Source organism: Ascaphus truei, chromosome 1, assembly GCF_040206685.1.
Source record: "Ascaphus truei isolate aAscTru1 chromosome 1, aAscTru1.hap1, whole genome shotgun sequence".
Classification (NCBI taxonomy): Eukaryota; Metazoa; Chordata; class Amphibia; order Anura; family Ascaphidae; genus Ascaphus; species Ascaphus truei.
In genome coordinates this window covers 44,004,526-44,022,862 of record NC_134483.1, presented here as the reverse complement: position 1 = coordinate 44,022,862, position 18,337 = coordinate 44,004,526, and the positions used below count along the sequence as shown (strand labels likewise).

Genomic DNA, 18,337 nt, shown 5'->3' with positions numbered 1-18,337 from the left:
AATGTCCTCCTCATGCAGTCATAACTAATTGTGCTGCGGTAACAGTGCATCCCTGGCACGAAAAGGGTTAAAAGAAGGGATATGTCCTTCTCCGTGGCAACAAGTAAGTTCAATACAGGATGTGTGATTTTAAACTGAACAGTCCACCTGTAAAGTCTCTAAAAAGTAATACACACGTGCTGCAACATTCTTGAAAGTTCTCTTTATCGCTTCTGCGTCTCTTGCCTATATAAGAGGCTTTTCGAGGAGCTGCCTTGGCATGCAGGCCCACTCAGAATAAACACTTGTTAAATGGAAAGATCCCTTCTTTAGCTTTACACCGAGGCCAGAGGTGGAGAAAAAGTAAACATAATAGAAGAAATATTTTATGACTTCTGAGAGCCGTTTCTTCGGCATGTTCCGCAGAGCAGATAGGATGGCTTCTAAACGGCACGAAAAAAATCACACCGAAAAGTCAGCTAACACCTAGACAGAGAAACTGGGATCTTAATATTCATTTTATATTAGAATATGCCTATGTGACCAGAGAGACAAGAAGAGTGTCTTTATTTTAATACTATAGACCGGTATAAACATGGGTGAAGAGGTTGCTGGCGATGGCGCACACACCATGGAAGTAGGAGGAGAGGTTTGCTTTGTCACCCGTTGGGCATGATGGGGGAACCTCTGTCTTCCCTGTGACAGTTTCTTTTAAAGCCCTATAAAATAAAGCCTTCTGACTGAAGTGTGGTATTAGTGGTGATTATTACTTACAGTAATTAGCACTAATTTTAACTGCAAGCAAAAAATGTTTACTTCTGCAAATAAATAAATATATATTTTAGAGTTTTTCTATTTCTGTTCATAGGTAGATCACCTTCTACAACGTGAAACCAAACAGCTTAGTCTCACGTTTAACATCTTCTTCTCTTGCAGTCAGACATAGTACCACCACTTTAGATTACAATTTTACCGTTCTCTTTGCATTTGGTTCATTTTGCACAGACCAGGTGACGTTTCATAATCACAAGTCCAGCTCACAGTTGCCTTAAGTTATTTCATGTACAGATGTACGCAATGGCGTTGCATCATAAAATGTGTTTGATATTGTGTGCAGGAAGAAACCAAGGTGCGCGTTACCATTTGTTTCAATGGACCGGCGTGAAGTTTTGCATCAAATTCCGTGCCGGGGGGGGGGGTTGGCGCGACGTATAGCATTAATGGGAGCAATAACGTGTGCTACATCTGTATTCTATTTGCAGTTAATAAAACATGCAATCATTTTGAAACATACATAGTACTGTATATGCTCTGTTCATTACTTACTGTGCCTCTACCTGAAGCAGATCCAGAATTTCTAGGACTATCTTGTCGTGTGTCTTCACTTTGATCTTCAGGGCCCCGAGTAACAAGAATCCGAAAATGTGGCTGTCTGACATTTTGATCTTGTCTAAATTTAAAAGTGCATCCTTGTCCCTGTGAGGTTCTTTCCCTGGAATCCTTCTGAAAAACATTAGCCGTGTCTTTTTTGCAACTTCTGGCCTCTGCGCTCACTCCATTTTCCACTGGACTAAGGCTTGCAGGCCGTGGCTGCAATGGGTAAGAAGTGCTCCTTTCCAGCCTAATACGAGGATAGCGGACCAGTCTGTCGCCTTTCGTACCAGTAAAACCAAAATGATGCTCTCCTCCCTGATTGGAATTGCCCGATTGAGATTGCTGTAATTGGAACACAAAGCATCTTTTCCCTGGGTTCTCCGACGTGTCGGGCAGATGCTGCAGAGACCACCGCCTGGGTTCAGCGTTCGACTCAATCGGACTCTCCTGATAAGGAGGCAACAGTCTCACCTGTCGGATATCAGGACTGAGAGGTTGATGGTTTATCCTTACTCCGCCAGGGCCTTTGCCGGATGCAGGCACATTGGCTTCCTCTAGATCTGCAGCATAGTTGTTATTATTACCATTCTGTTCAGCAGAACGACGTACCGAAAGTCTAGGAAAGCAAGAGGCTGCCCCATTCTCATGTTGCCTGGCTGTATCATACAGCCGGGGAGGAGAATTTCCAGGGGTATCTTGTGGGCTGCTGGCGGAGGAGGAATTTTTCCTCGCGGCTGAAACATAATGCTCATTGAAGTCTGCAAATTCACAAGAAAGTAGCCCATCGGAAAAATCAGAAGTCCCGCATTCATCGGCACATCCATCCGCAGATTTGCGCTGAAGGGAGATCTGCATAGAGGAGCTCCTTGTTGGACGCACTTCAATGTTATTCAGCAGCTGGGGGATAAACATAGACGTGCTCCTTTTTAGCGACCCGTCCTCTTGAAGCTCCCCGTCCCCATAATCCGATCCGTGCCTTGAGAAAGGATGGGAGCCGTTTCTCCTCGGCAGCGTGTGGAATGCCATGAAAAAGTCATCCTCCCCTCTCTCCTGCTCGAGGACATCTGACTCGGGAGCCGTGTTGCTGCGGCCAGAGCCAAAGTGAAACCGTAGGCGGTGGGCCATGCTTTAACAACCGCGGTGGAAAAGGCAGAGAGAACAACAACAACAATGCAGGAGCTGACCGGAGTTAAAAATCAAAGGCATCAACTCCAAGAAAAAGTTCCCCATCTGCCAAACAGTTAGCACTGCAGCACTGATAGCGACAGATAGCAGAAATAGCCCAACTGACAAGTAGCATTCCAGGCATGATTGGATAAGAGCAATCAGTTCTCCTACATACTGTGACATAGGGTAGGGTGGCTGCAGTCACATGACTTCGTTCCCCCTCTCCAGAGCAAGCAAGAGGCTTTTTTTTTTTTTCTCATGTATTTTTTGTGTGTGTGTGTCCAACAGCAAGAGCCTGAGACAGCACCTTCCCAGCTGCTGTGCTTCCATCAGAGATCAGCAGCCCCAGCGGGAGAGCTTTCACAGCTGACCAAGGCAGCAAACGCATTTCAGAGCTGCTGTAAATCTAAACCACATCGTATTTGCCGGGCACTTTTCTCTTGGCAAGAAATAATGAAAAGGAAAAAAAAAAAAAAAATGATATACAAAAAAAATAATATTAACCCCATAGAGAAGCACTTCCTTGTTATAATATATTTTGTACGCTAGCTGCTGGAGCGCTTACAACCTTTCTTCTCAGCATGATGGAGTGCTTTGTTTCTCTGTGGAAAAACCGGTCACTAAACTTCACAATGAAACATCCAGCACGAGTCTACAGATAAAAGAAAGCAGCCCTGGTCTTCCTCTTACTAAAGTAGTACACCATACTGGGTATGTCTGCATCACTCGGTCTCTGCCTCTTCTAAATGGTGACACCCCCGGGTTTTTTTTATATACAGGCATACCCCGCTTTAAGTACACTCACTTTAAGTACACTCGCGAGTAAGTACATATCACCCAATAGGCAAACGGCAGCTCACGCATGCGCCTGTCAGCACATCCTGAACAGCAATACCGGCTCCCTACCTGTACCAAAGCTGTGCGCAAGCAGGGAGACTATAGAGCCTGTTACAAATGCGTTATTTACATCAGTTATGCACGTATATAACGATTGCAGTACAGTACATGCATCGATAAGTGGGAAAAGGTAGTGCTTCACTTTAAGTACATTTTCGCTTTGCATACATGCTCCGGGTCCCATTGCGTACGTTAATGCGGGGTATACCTGTATATGTGCTAGTGGTGGGTTTTTACACTGTGATCTGCCATAAAAGACTAGCTGTGTGCTAAATAATCATTTCAGCAGCTTATGTGGAATCCAAAAGCAGTGTTTTCATTTTTTTTTTTTTTTTATGCTTTACTGTTACACTTTATTATTATTATTACCATTATAATCATTTGTAAAGCGCCAACATATTCCACAGCCCGGTACAAAGGGGGATACAGAGTGATGTCAATTACATCAACAGAATGACATACCAAATAAGGACAGACAAGTGAACACAGATACAAGAGGTCACGAGGTCCCTGCTCGGTTAGCTTATATTTTTGTATCTCCATCAAAAAGTTCTCTTGCTCAAGAAATGTTTGCGCCAAATCTGCTGTGTGGTCGCGACGCACCAGAGTCCCGACATACTGGGTGATAATAAGTGTGATACGGTCTTCTAAGGAGGTCCAAACATTATAACCACACGAAAAAATATATCTTCCAATAATTACAGCTTCTGATCTTAACCAGTGCAATAAAACCCTGATAACAGACCTGGCAGGAATAATGGCCCAACTTTGCGTTACTGTTTGTTTTATTTAAACAGAAGAGGTTTGTGGGTTGGAACCAATTACAATTGAGTGTCATTATATAGCACCACAGTGCACAGTATTATTATAAAGAACAGTACGTTCATTTTTAGGTAGGAGGGTAATAGCTCCTCTCATTGTGTTATGACACATTTAAGAACATTTTGCAGGGAAGCATTATTGAATCCTGTTTTCATCTAAAGAAGAAACTAATTCACTACTTATCATGATCTGCAACACTGCAAATTATACTTGCATCATGTTAACCTCTTCAATGCTGAACAGACTGTAATTTATAGCAAAGCCCAGTTGAAATTAAAATTATATGCAGGCCTTTACGCTCCTCAATTCTGGTGTGTCTACAAACGCACTAAGCTCTGACATGCTACAGGACCCTATAGAATCATAAGGCTTATTAGGCAGCCTCTGACATTACTCAATCATAAATCTGTATCTCAAACTTGCATCTAGAAAACAGATTTTTTTTGGAAAACTCCATGGTAAATGGTGGGAAATTCATTCAGCTGGCTGTGATCTTTTGTGATTCCACCAAGCGATACCTAATGAGAAACAGCAGAGAAGTGCCTGTAGTTTTGCATCGATTTCATTTAAACGCCATACAAAAACACTGCCCAACAGTGGCAAAACTCTAGTGACAAAGTCTGCAATGTAACCACAGAATTGTTGCCAACATGTGCTATTGCCATGCTAGCTGCAAGCCAAAAATGCCCAGTGCACCAACAAATGGATTGAAAAAAAACGCAGGCAATCTGTACTAATGAGTATGGGTCAATGTTTGACAATAGTCTCACTGTCTGGATCACAGATGTCTCACATTTCAGGGTAGGCCACCGCTTTTCCCTAACCTGAATTGCCACCTGCTCTAGAAGCAGGCTTATTTAGAAGAAACAGACAGAATATGAACAAAATTGACAAGGGGCATTAAATATAGGTCTTGTTACAGAGCAACTTTGGAAACGGGAAGTGGGTATTGAAGTTAGCCATTTCAGATATTTGCCTTTCAACGGCATGTTCGGAAATACAGAGAGAGACCAGCTAGAGCAGCAATGGAAGCAGGTTTGGTTTACAACACAACTGCCAAGGTTCAGTACAATCCTCCATTGTTTTAACTGGAGTGTGAGCCAACAGCAAAACAACCATGGGTATTAGCTGCACAGTAACAGCACTGTAAAGGGACTGGCACGGGTGCTAGCACCATTTGAATACACTTTCCAAAACAACGTTTGCAAGCTCCTATAAGAAGCTGGTCTCTTGAAAAGCCTAAGCTTACTAATAATGTAAAAGCATAGGAATACGAGGAATCCCGAGATCCCTTGCACACAGACTCCTTATTTAACACAGATGTGATTGACCACTTGAGTTTGATTGCTTCAGATATATTGAAATATAATTTGCCAGCATCAATACTGAATCCGATGAAGTCTATGAAACACTGATTTATATTGTGTTATATTAAGTTAGAGCTGTGGGCAGTTGTGTGGACCTCTGATAGAAAATGTCTAAACAAAATAATTATCAACATTTCTGCTTCTACGTCCATGCTTTCAGAATACACTTGGATGTCAATAGAGGTCGCCACAAGCAAATCCCCCAGTATTTTGGGACTGTCAGTCTGACCTCAACTCCGTTCCTATACCATGATTATAAAGGTCTTTCTGAGAAGAAAAAATAACCAACCTCACACAGAAGCAGATGGCAAAATACTGTATCCCAGGCCTTAGTGCCATTTGTAATATGCAAACTAAGTGACGTCCAGGAGTTTCAGGCCTGTTCTACATAGAGCATGTAGGATCTGGATGAGTTACAGTGAATTCCCAACATAAACCCCACTTACCTGCAGGATATGTAAATGAGAAGACTGGGTGGGTGAGGTGGCTCTTATCTGCCATCAAAATTCTATGTTTCTAAATTGGCATTTAAAACAAATATCCTAATTTTGGGCCCCTGTGGGTCAGAGGGGGTTTATTCTCATAAAGAGACAGCTCGCAGATTATCACTGCCCTTCTGACAAGCAGAGCATCTGCATTCCTAACACAAAGCACCAACCAGTTGACATCAATTCACCGTAAGGCCTCAGACACAGAGCAGTGCTAGGCATTCTACTTATCCAATAGGCCAAGAATGGGGTCAGCTGCATATTTCAACCCCCCCCCCCCCCCCATCTGGTTTCTTTTCAATTACACCTCCTCCTTTAGTGCACTTTATTTTTAGTTACAGTGCCCTCGCTTCAGTTTTATTTTGTCTCGGTTTTAAAACGTTTTCTTTTCTGGTTGGTCTGTGACCCAGCAGATGTCGTATTCAGTATCAGTTAAAAGGTTTTAAAAATATATCTGGAATAACACCGACCAACTCTTCTAATCACATCCTTGTTGAATCCTGTATATACACTTTTAAAATCATGTTTCCTCCTTCAAGGTGAACAAACAGCAGCACGGTGCTGTAACCAAAGGGCGTTCCTACCATGTACAACACTGTTTCTGATTTTGCACTGTACAGTCAGTGTCAAATGATCTCTAAAACATCAACATTAAGTCAAACCATGTCTGTTCTTTTGAAGAAGCAGCCACAGTAATAGAGCAGCTCATTCAGTATTTAAATGGGTCTATAAAAAACAATTGTTCAAGCATCATATGATAGACTCCACGGTGTGAGCAAACCCATTAATAACATCAGATAATGCGATATTGAACAGCTTAGAGAAGAGGGGGAAAGTGACACTTACCAATCGATTCTCATCAAAGACTTCAAACAGCAACCTGTGATTTGTTGGGTGGACCTGTTCACAGCAAGAATATTTCAAGGCATTAGTCATCGAGCATGTATTCGCACGGCAAAAGAATACGTCACACATACAGTAAAACATTGTTGCCCATTGTACAAAATTCAGCAAATATTGCCAGTATTCAAAATGCAGCAAACTCCTGGGGTCTCTCTGATTGGGGTGTCCTTACTCTATGCTGCAACTATTTGAAACATATGAGATGTGTGTAGTTCTCAGAGATTTGATTGATGCATTGTAATAGTGTGGCTATGGAATGCTAAGTGTTCAATCAGGAAATCACGTTTCATGTGGAAGTTGTAGGGTTTGGCTGCATAACTGAATTTTTCTTTATAATGAACTTTTATTTTCACACTCTTCTAGCCACATACTGTTTTCTTCTTAAAGAGAATCAGACTTTAAAAAGAACTACAAAACAAAGGCTGCTATGCTGGTTTTGTGTGCAAGCATAAGGCTGAGGCCCCACTGCACGCCCACCTTGCGACCTGGCGGCACGTGCAGAGCGCTGTACAGCGAGCTGCAGGTGGCGTTCTGAGTTTAACTAAAAACCACACACACACTTCTCCCCTCCCCCTCTCACTCAAGCGCATCTCTGATTGGCTCCCTGCCACACCACGTGACGCATCACCACTCGGGATCACAAACTGGTTGCAGCCCCTGCTGGCTGACGCGTCACATTGCGCAGTGAGCCTAGGAGTCAGGAGGGACCGGGGACAGCCAGGGAGCAGGTAAGGGGCTGGTGAGAGGCGCGCGCACGGCTGCACTGGGGACCTAGCCTAACGCTGCAACCAAGAATATTGGCCTACATTCAGTACAGGTCGATAAATTAAATAATACTTCAGAATACAATGTAGGCCAGGAGTGGCCAACTCCAGCCCTAAAGGGCCAACAACAGGTCAGTTTTTTTTAATGATCTCTCTGCTTTAGCACAGGTGGCTCAAATCAGTGACCACCTGTGCTGAAATACTGTAGGGATATCCTTAAAACCTGACCTGTTTGTGGCCCTGTAGGGCTGGAGTTGGCCACCCATGATGTAGGCCATAGACTGATATGATAATTGCCCCCCAATTAAGATTGAGCCTTCAATGACTAATAAACCAATCCCCATCCTAAAATAACCCACTGTGCTGCATTTCCCTTGTATGCACCTTGGCTTGCTAACCCAGTGGTCTTGTTTCTTTAAAAGTGAAATCCCACATAGCCTGCCAGAAAACAACCTTTTGTAAAAAACAATACTTAATAAATAAAAAAAAAGTCGAAATGCCTCCCCTATACAAAACTACCACTGCTAATAATAGCAAAGGTTTGGTTGTTTCATATTTTTTGGAAAGGAATTACAAGTTACATTACAGAGGGCCTCTGAGTGGGAAAGTGTCAAATCAAGTGTTTGCTTTACTCTTATCCCACCCTGTCCTTATCACAGAGCCAATAAAGATAAGGGGAGGGGGGCAGAGGAGGTTCTGGCTGAAACACTTGCTGAAAACACAGACACATCTGTCAGAGGAAATTAAACCCCTCCCAAACCTCAGCGTAAAGCTGCAGTTCAAGCAATATCCTGCATGTGTTTTTTTTAAATAAATCAGTTCTGTAGTAAGAAAAAATACTTTCAGCATTTTCTGTTTTAAAAAAACAACAACTTTGAAAGACCAATTTTTTTTGTATTCTATTTTAACAACCATTTACTAAGGCATTGCCCCTTCATGTCCTGTCACAAGCCCTGGCACACCCCTTTGTCAGCCCTGCCCTCCCTCTTGCACGTCAGCGCAGGAGTGCTCATGAATATTCATGAGCTAACACTGAGTGACAGAAACAGAGGAAATACATTCCCCATATTTAAAGATGTCGCCAAACTTTGCCGATCAATACACGGAGAAAAAATTGACCGGCAGCTATGCAGTCCTTTAGGTAAGTAGAGATTGCCCACATGAAACTATTGAAGTAAAAAAAAAAAACTAAAAAAAAAAAAAAGGGAGCTTGAACTGCAGATTTAATATGTGTACAAGCTAACTTTAAAAAAAAAATGATTTTCAAATATTTATAAGTAGATTTTGGTGAAAAAAAAAAAAAGAAGAGACATACATGCCCCTGGAGTAACCCCTTAATCATGGTACTGTTTTCATTCAGATCTCACTTCTATATTATACTGTAAGTGGAAATTGGGGTTTCAAATAAAAAAGTGGACTTCTGACCACCCACTTCTTTAACGCAGGCTTTCCTGTAAAAGCGGTTTAAAACCACAGGCATATAGGGCCTATAGGGACCAATGTTAAAATGGATAAGAAACAAAAAAAGGCGCCACACACTCATTTGCATGTCATTACCCAGAACCTCTGGCTGCAGTGGAAGCGTATACTGGGTGATTATGGTTTGTGGACCTGAGAAGTGAATGTGCTCGTGTATTTTTTGTAAATCTTTGAAATAAAATAAAATGTTATCTTATAGCCAATGCTGTACGTACAGTATTCATATACAGCGAGCCGATTGATATAGTAGTTCTATGAAATCAGCCGCTCTCAAATTTTAGGTCAAATAAATATTTTGTTTGAAACAGTAGTTACATTTTTCAATGTCTGTTATTTCTGAGAGGTATATATGTGTTCCCCTATGTTTCTGGGATCATGCATGGATGTCTGACCCTCTTGCCACCAGATTAATACGGTATACTGTATATTATAGGCAACCTCGCTCGAACCTGATGTTTGTAATGATACAGTGTGCTGCAAGGGAAGGGCTAAGAGCAGCTGGAGCACACTGGGGTACTGGGGAGAGAGAGGTTTCCTTTGTGGCGCACCACAGTACAGTATATATGTATAGTGACTTAACTAAAATACTTTATTAGCAATAATATTTAAAAATAAAGGGCTTCCACATACTATGGATGTAATGAGAGAGAATTAATGTTAAAGGTTAAAGGCAACCAAAAATTGTGCAATAGGATGAGGTAAACTATATGTTTTAAACAGGTGTTGTAACATACATAACTGTCTAAACCTGAAGCAAACTAGTGGCCCTCCGTGTGTACGCATCAAAATACTACACCAAATGATCCTGCATAAGGCCTGGGACATAGTGATTTTATGCGGGCGGAGGCGCTCTGAGGCTCAGGTGCTTTCCCTGGCCTTACACAGCGCGCCGTCCGTGGGCGGGTCTGGGGCGGGCCAGTGACGTCACGGAGCTGGTTCGCCCTCATTGGGCGAACCGCTCACGTGACCGGCCCTGCGCTTCGGCAAGCAGGAAAATATGAAACCTCCGTGAGACACACGCTTCCCCAAGCGTGCGGACGCGTGCGCGAGCCCCTGCTAAAGCCGCTCCCATTGAGGCTGCAGGGGCTCAGTGCCGAGTGTCCGAGGCCTAAGGCAGCGCGTGCGCTTGGCTCAGTGCTGTAATTCAAACATTGACTCAATGTCTAAAGTAAACATGAGTCCTCCGTATGCTACGATACACTGTATCTCTACATGAATTTACTTAACTCCCAATAGTATCAATGTAAATGCATATCACATGGCTAGATTGTATTTCAGTTAGGTAGGTGTTAGACATAGTAGACATGGACCAGGAGATATGATCATTTGTCTTGTAAACCACTTGTCATAGAACAGTGATACCCATTTCTGCCTTCTCTGTTTCACCCACCCCCCCCCCTTTCCTTGGCAGCTCTGCCTGCTAGCTGTATTTGGATGTTACTTTCCTTGCAGTTTCACTCCCAGTGCAGATGGAATGGATACATTATGTTGCCTTTTTTTCTTTTCAGTCTGTCACACCCCTGGTTGCCCTGGCAACATCTCCAGTCCTCCAAGTTAATGGGCGTTCCCATTCCCCCCTGTCCCTGCTGACAGTTCGTATGGCCTGACCCCTATCCCTGTGTCACAAGCAGTACCCACTGTCTTTTACTTCCTGACATTGGCAGAGTGAGTACATTCATGTTACACCCCTATGGCAAGGCCAATTCTTTTCACCTGCCCTTACTACAAAGCACCCACAGAGATACACCTTTCCAATACAAACATCTTATCTACAAGTGCCTGTTTTTATTGCTGCCTTCCTAAATAAAGTGAAGAAAATATACAGGACTTGTTGTGCTTTGGAAAGAGGGCTGAGTTGAAGCTAGCTGGGTTCATTCATACCCCAGACATGACCCTGGATCCAGAATACCACTCAAATCAAAAACATCCTGTCTCCTGAGATCATATGCTGATGGCTGTAAATCTCTAGCCTTCCCAGCAGAAATAAGTATAAGCCCTTCTTATTCAGAAAGGTACAGGGTAGCACACGAGACATACAGTCCCATGCTTATGCTGATGCGCTCAACACTATTAAATATAGAATGCCACAATGTGTTAACATAGAGCAGGCCTGCACTCACCGTTCAGCCCGCGGCGGCTTTCTGCTCTCCCCCTCCCCCCGAGTCCGCTCTCCCAGTCCTCCACGAGCCCGCTCCCCCCACGATCCCACTCTCCCCAGCGAGACCGCTCTCCCCCTCCCCCGCGAGACCGCTCTCCCCCTCGCAGGGTAGCAGCGCGCTCTAGCATTGAGGCACTTCCGTGCCTGCTGCTTGCTAGAGCGTGTGTGCAGATATGCCTGCTCTGCCGCTGCCTCCTCCACCGCAAACCAAGGTAGGGAAGGGGGGGGGGTGCAGGGAAGGGTGATTTGAGGTGCAGGGGGGTGATTTGCGGTGCAGGGGGGGGTGATTTGAGGTGCGGGGGTGAGTGATTTGAGGTGCGGGGGAGGGTGATTTGAGGTGCGGGGAGGGTGATTTGAGGTGCGGGGGGGGGGGTGATTTGAGGTGCACGGGAGAGCAATGTGAGGTGCAGGGGAGATCAATGTGAGGCGCGGGGGAGAGATGTGTGATGCAGGGGGGAAAGTGATGTGAGGTGCAGGGGGGGAGAGTGATGTGAGGTGCAGGGGGGAGAGTGATGTAAGGTGCAGGGGGGAGAGTGATGTGAGGAGCAGGGGGGAGAGGGACGTGAGGTGCAGGAGGGAGAGGGACGTGAGGTGCAGGGGGGAGAGGGATGTGAGGTGCAGGGGGAGAGGGATGTGAGGTGCAGGGGGAGAGGGATGTGAGGTGCAGGGGGAGAGGGATGTGAGGTGCAGGGGGACAGGGATGTGAGGTGCAGGGGGAAAGGGATGTGAGGTGCAGGAGGGAGAGGGATGTGAGGTGCAGGGGGGAGAGGGATGTGAGGTGCAGGGGGGAGAGGGATGTGAGGTGCAGGGGAGAGAGGGTGTGAGGTGCAGGGGGGTGGTATGTGTGTGGTGTGCAGTGGGGTATTGTGTGTTTGATGTGGAGGGGGAGAGATGGGGGTATGAGAGATTGATGGGGAGTCTGGCAAAGGTTGATGAGGGGTTCTGGGGGAGATGTATGATGAGGGGTGCTGGGAGAGATATGAGGATGATGATGATGGGTGCTTGGGGAGATATGAGGATGATGATGATGGGTGCTTGGGGAGATATGAGGATGATGATGAAGAGGTGCTGGAGGTGATGATGATGATGATGATGATGATGATGATGATGATGATGGTGGAGATGATTATTATTTTACCCATGCGGCCCAAATCTTTTTTCATTGGAGCAGTTTGGCCCTTCTCACTTAAAGCTGCAGTTCAGTCTTTTTTTATTTATTTTATTTATTTTTTTACTTCAAAAGTTTCATGTGTGCAATCTCTAATTACCTAAAGAACTGTATAGCTGCAGGTCAATTCGTTCTCCATGTATTGATAGGCGAAATTTGGTGACATAATTAGAGCTGGCATATGTTTTTATTTGCTTCTGTTAGTCAGTGGAAGCTCATGAATATTCATGAGCACTCCTGCACTGACATGTGCTAGAGGGAGGGCAGGGCTGACAAAGGGGTGTGCCAGGGCTTGTGACAGGACATGAAGGGGCAGTGCCTTAGCAAATGGCTGTTAAAATAGAATACAAGAAAATTGGTCTTTCAAAGTTGTTGTTTTTTAAAACAGAAAATGCTAAAAGTATTTTTTCTTACTGCAGAACTGATTTATTAAAAAAAACACACATGCAGGATATTGACTGAACTGCAGCTTTAACAAGTTGTGCAGGCCTGTCAGGGAGTCTCATAGCAGTTAAGTACGTATAGTATCCAAATAGAGAACATGTGTTATTAGTGTATATCATGGAGCTTGTGAATAAATGTATCCAAATCACTGTTCTTGTAATGTATAACAGAGGAATCTCCGGTGATAGTGTGTCAACAGTGGCTAACCTGAGTAGGGAGATCCTAGCAAGTCAGAGCCTTGGATATATACTGTTCAAAGTTTTGCCTAGGTACCACGTTTAAGGTACATCAAAGCTGCAGTATATTATAACGTTGTGTGGATCTAGTAGTATAATAAGTGTGCATACTATTAAAATCGAGCGTAGGTGCCCCTGTGTACCACCAGATTACTGTCTAATTGCCGATTTGGAAGTATGTTGCTCCCGCAGGCAGTGTGTACAATGCTGTGCCCCATGCTGCATGGGATCGAGGAAAACCAGAAATGCAGCTGATTAGCCCTATAGCACAGGTGCCGCTGTGTACCGCCAAGTGTATGTACACTTGCCGTCGAAGACCAGTGATTTGGATACATTTATTCACAAGCTCCATGATGTACACTAATAACACACGTTCTCTATTTGGAATATATATGTACTTAAAGCAGCAGTTCAAGCAATATCCTACATGTGTTTTTTTTAAATAAATCAGTTCTGTACTATGAGAAAATACTTGCAGCATTTAAAAAAAAAATATGTTTTCAAGACATCCATAGGGACTTTAGCCGTGCGTAGGCGCTCGGAGGCTGAGTGAAAGCGGGTGCTTTCCCTGGCCTTAGTCCGCGCGCTGTGTCTGGGGGCGGGCCAGTGACGTCACAGAGCTGGTTCGCCCTCATTGGGCGAACTGCTCACGTGACCGGCCCATCGCTCTCCTCAGCGCGCAAACTAAAAAATTTTAAGAGCTACACCTCCGCACGCCTGAAGAAGCGTGCGCGAGCCCCTGCTAAAGCCGTTCTCATTGCGGCTGCAGGGGCTCACTGATAAGTGTGAGCACGGCTCAGCGCGGGTCAATGGGTAAGCGCTGACCATGCCCTCGGCCTCATGTAGGAAGCATTTCCAAAGTGACAGCCCCTTCCCCTTCTGATAGGCTCTGGCTCTTGAGCCCCGCCCTCTCTCTAGCAGTGCACCAATTGTATCTAGTAACTGCCCAGTCAATCATATTCGAGGACTACATTGCCCAAAATGCTGTGCAAGAATTGAATTAAATATCCCGAGCAAGCGATCGATTACAGGAGAACGGATCGATCTGCAGCTTAGCTAATCACTTGTCAGTGTGCAGATTGTGTTAATGCACATATTGAATGGGAAAAATGTATATATATTATTTTTTTTTAAACGGCAGCTTGATCTGCAGCTATAACTGCTATGAGACTCTATGCTAACACATTGCGGCACTGTATATTTAATAGTGTTGAGCGCATCAGCATATGCATGGGACTGTATGTCCCATGTGCTACCCTGTATCTTTCTGAATAAGAAGGGCTTATACCTATTTCTGCTGAGAAGGCTAGAGATTTAAAGCCATCAGCATATGATCTCAGGAGGCAGGATGTTTTTGATCTGAGTGGTTTACAAGACAAATGATCATATCTCCTGGTCTATGTCTAAAGCCGACCTAACTGAAATACAATCTAGCCCTGTGATATGCATTTACATTGATACTATTGGGAGTTAAGTAAATTAATTTAGAGTCACAGTGTATCAGAGCATACGGAGGACTCATGTTTATTTTAGACATTGAGTCAATGTTTGAATTACAGCACTGAGCCAAGCGCACGCGCTGCTTTATACAGGATCATTTGATGTAGTATTTTGGTGCATACACATGGAGGGCCACTATTTTGCCTCTAGGTTTAGACAGTTATGTTTGTTACAACACCTATTTAAAACATATAGTTTACCTCATCCTATTGCACAATTTTTGGTTGCCATTAACCGTTTACAGTAATTCTCTCTCATTACATCCATTGTATGTGGAAGCCCTTTATTTTAAATACTATTGGTAATAAAGTATTTTATAGAATGAAATTGTGAGGTGATCCAAAAAAACTCAGGCAAACATACTTCATTAGCTCATGACGTATGAAGACATCCTCTGATGGAATACCCCTACGGTATCAAGTTGTAATCAATACACCTCCATATTTGTATCACAAACCCACAAAAAAAAAAAATCGAATTAGCTGGTGAGATCCCACTGGCACTGTGGTAGGGATTCAAAGCACTCGTGTCCAGACATATGAACATCGATTTGGGTACGCAGTGAATGGTGTATGAATAGAGACCAATAACTCATATTTGATTGTAGCCTCTTCGTCCTGGGGTTAGGGCTGCCTCCGTTTTCGGAACAATCGTAGAACAGGATAAAGAGAAAACTGAGCACCACTTCCAAGCAGAAGTATCAGTCAGGCCAAGAGCGTACCCACGAAGAAAAAATATCAAAATTTAATGGAACATGTTTAAAAAAGAAACATATTGGGACAAAGCCCACACCAACGCGTTTCTTCACCTTGATAAAGAGCATCGCTCAAAACGCATTGGTGTGGGCTTTGCCCCAATATGTTTATTTTTTATACATGTTCCATTAAATTTTGATATTTTTTCTTCGTGGGTACGCTCTTGGCCTGACTGATTTTTCTGCTTGGAAGTAGTGCTCAGTTTTTTCTTTATCCTGTTCTAATAAAGGATTTTAGTTCAGTCACTATACATATATACCGTGGTGCGCCGCAAAGGGAAGGCAGTAAGCTACCAAATATATGTTTCACTGAAGTGTATACATTCTGTACTCATGCCAAGTTTCCAAACAAGCCCGCGGTACTATACATCAGAGGTGTTATACTCCAGTCCTCAAGACACCCCACCCCCCCAAAAAGGGCAGGTTGTGAGGATATCCTAGCTTCAGCACAGTTAGTTCAATCAGTTCCAGCTTTAGCACAGGTGGCTCAATCAGTGGCTCAGTCTGACACAGTCAAAGACTTTTACACTGTGTCAAAGACTGAGCCACTGATTGAGGCACCTGTGCTAAAGCTGGGATATCCTGAAAAGATTACCTGTTGGGGGGCGGGGGGCTTGAAGACTGAGGTTGAGCATCGCTTCCCTGCATTACCTACTTAGCAGCTGCAGTAGCTGTGCCTGAAATCCATTGCAGGCTTCCCCACACTGTTCTACATTCTCCTGCATCTTATCATATGCTCAGGAAAAGCCAGATTAGACTTGTCTGCTAAGCCAATTGAAGTTCTAAAAAAAGATTTCATGGACGAAACACGGCGGGAAACTTATCTTTGCGATCTCCATTCTTTTCTCACCCTCCCGGCACTGACTTTAGAAATGTAGGTTACTAAAATGTACTGGATATTTTTAGCAACAGAATACAGAACAAATAGAGTGCTGTACTTACTCTGAAAAAAAACTCTTCATTCCATTTTGGGTTCAAAGTCTGCAAAACAAATAAGAGACCCCTTTTAACACATGATTTCAGGTTACATACAGTACATATTTGACTTGACGTTTTTTAACTATAGAATTAAAGCCACAAAAAAGTATTCTGTGATTTGGTTGATATGATTTAAATGATATCCACCTAGTGACCTCACAGAGTACATTTGGGAGCAGGAAGATCTGAGAACAAAGTGAATCTGTAAATAGAGATCTATGGATCGCAGGCAGATCTGTACAGTAACAGGTGATACAGGACTCTAGGACATACAGTATCAATGACAATACCGAAATCATTCACAAGAGGAAAATGACGACAATTTTGTTAATGAATCATTCTTGTGTGGGCTACAACCCGCTTGCATTCCGTCAAGGTAACTCTCAGCATCTTATTTATTCAATGGTTTCTCTCATAAGTGGATTGTACGTTAGATGAATCAGGAGTGCTGCGTCACTTAGCCAGTATATTATTTTTCTTTCTGAATAGTTTCTCCTGTGGCTTTTTAAATCGGATGAAACACATTGTTAAAAACAGTTTCCTTTCTTAGTTTGGAAGAATATGTTTAAAATGGTTTTTTTTACAGTAGCGATCACTATTTTTTTTGATGTTTTTATGACTCAGACCTGCAGCTGCAGCTTTATATTTGCTGTTGCCTACTCACAAAGGTAAAAGACTTTTGACAAAATCATCATATTCAGTATATTCCATCCATTTCCTATTGTGCTTTCAGTAATGAGGCTTCCAGACCTAAACCTGAAAAGTTATTAAATACAAGAGATGTGCTGTTCCGCAAACAACACAAACTTCTAACGCAGAAGCAAATGGGAATCGGGTCCCAGCGCCCTCATATACTGCCATAATCACTCAATTCTGCTAAAAGTCACAACGTTCTGTAGTAATATGGCAAAAATGTGGCAGCAAGTCGATTTTCGTGCATTCCTAAGAATTGTGAATTTTTGCAAAAATGTCACAATAACGCAACATGTAAGCGAAAACAGCACAATAAATTTCCCACAACTAATTTGAAGACATTTGCACAACTACAGTATGAAACGTATCTTATACTATGAACCAGCTATTAAAACTAGGAAAGAAGGTGCAACATACAGTAGTTGGATGAGCTCACAATCCTGGGTATCTGAGATAAAAGGTATAATGCTATCTGCTTGGGAGCGCCTTTGTTTATAGGTCGGATAATACAGACCCTTCTAGTCCCAGTTTTAGATTATTTCTCGAAAACAATGCTACTTGAGTGGGCTTTAACACCCAGAAGCAGAATTAGCTAGCAACCCGGCAACCTCTAAACAAACACTTATTTTAAGAGCTGTACACAAAAGGAAACCATTTTTGTTGTTGTTGTAAAGTAACAAAAAATATCATCTGGGAACCTGGATGAGCTCCATGTTACAAAAACATAACAAAAAATAAACTAATCTTCTCTTATTATGTTTATTCTTCTAGTCATTAAATCTATGTTTTATGACCATACTGTTCGTTATTCTGAGGGCTCCCTGAATAAACATATGAACAACTATATTTTTTTTCATGAGTTCTTATCTTTTTGTAAATAAAGACTTGAAATGCTGTATCAAAATTGAGAGCAGCACAATGTGTGTGTATGTGTATATGTATATATGTATATGTATATATATATATGTGTATATGTATATATATGTGTATATATATATACACATTATATATATATATATATATATATATATATATATATATATATATATATATATATATATATAAAGAGGACGTGCCCCTGCCAGCTTGACCTTAAGAAGGGGCTCCTATAACTCCTCCCCTGGATCGGGGAGGGCGGTGCGGCGGCGGGCCAGCGGGGGGAAGGC

At 43.1% G+C, this 18,337-nt stretch overlaps 1 protein-coding gene across 13 annotated transcripts in view; it reads right to left on the bottom strand.

Moving 5' to 3' along the window:
• The window catches only part of NEDD4L (NEDD4 like E3 ubiquitin protein ligase), a 506,193-nt gene that overhangs the window by 209,084 nt on the left and 278,772 nt on the right, over positions 1 to 18,337 (bottom strand). For 7 of the 13 annotated variants that reach the window (XM_075587127.1, XM_075587140.1, XM_075587156.1 and 4 more), the window contains 2 exons: positions 16,443 to 16,481; positions 6,941 to 6,994 (listed from right to left, as the gene is read on the bottom strand). In XM_075587127.1, coding sequence (XP_075443242.1) covers positions 6,941 to 6,994; positions 16,443 to 16,481 — 93 coding nt within the window. Of the gene's footprint in view, positions 1 to 1,305; positions 2,749 to 6,940; positions 6,995 to 16,442; positions 16,482 to 18,337 lie in introns of those variants that run through there. The other 6 variants (XM_075587119.1, XM_075587111.1, XM_075587093.1 and 3 more) reach the window with 6 other exon arrangements.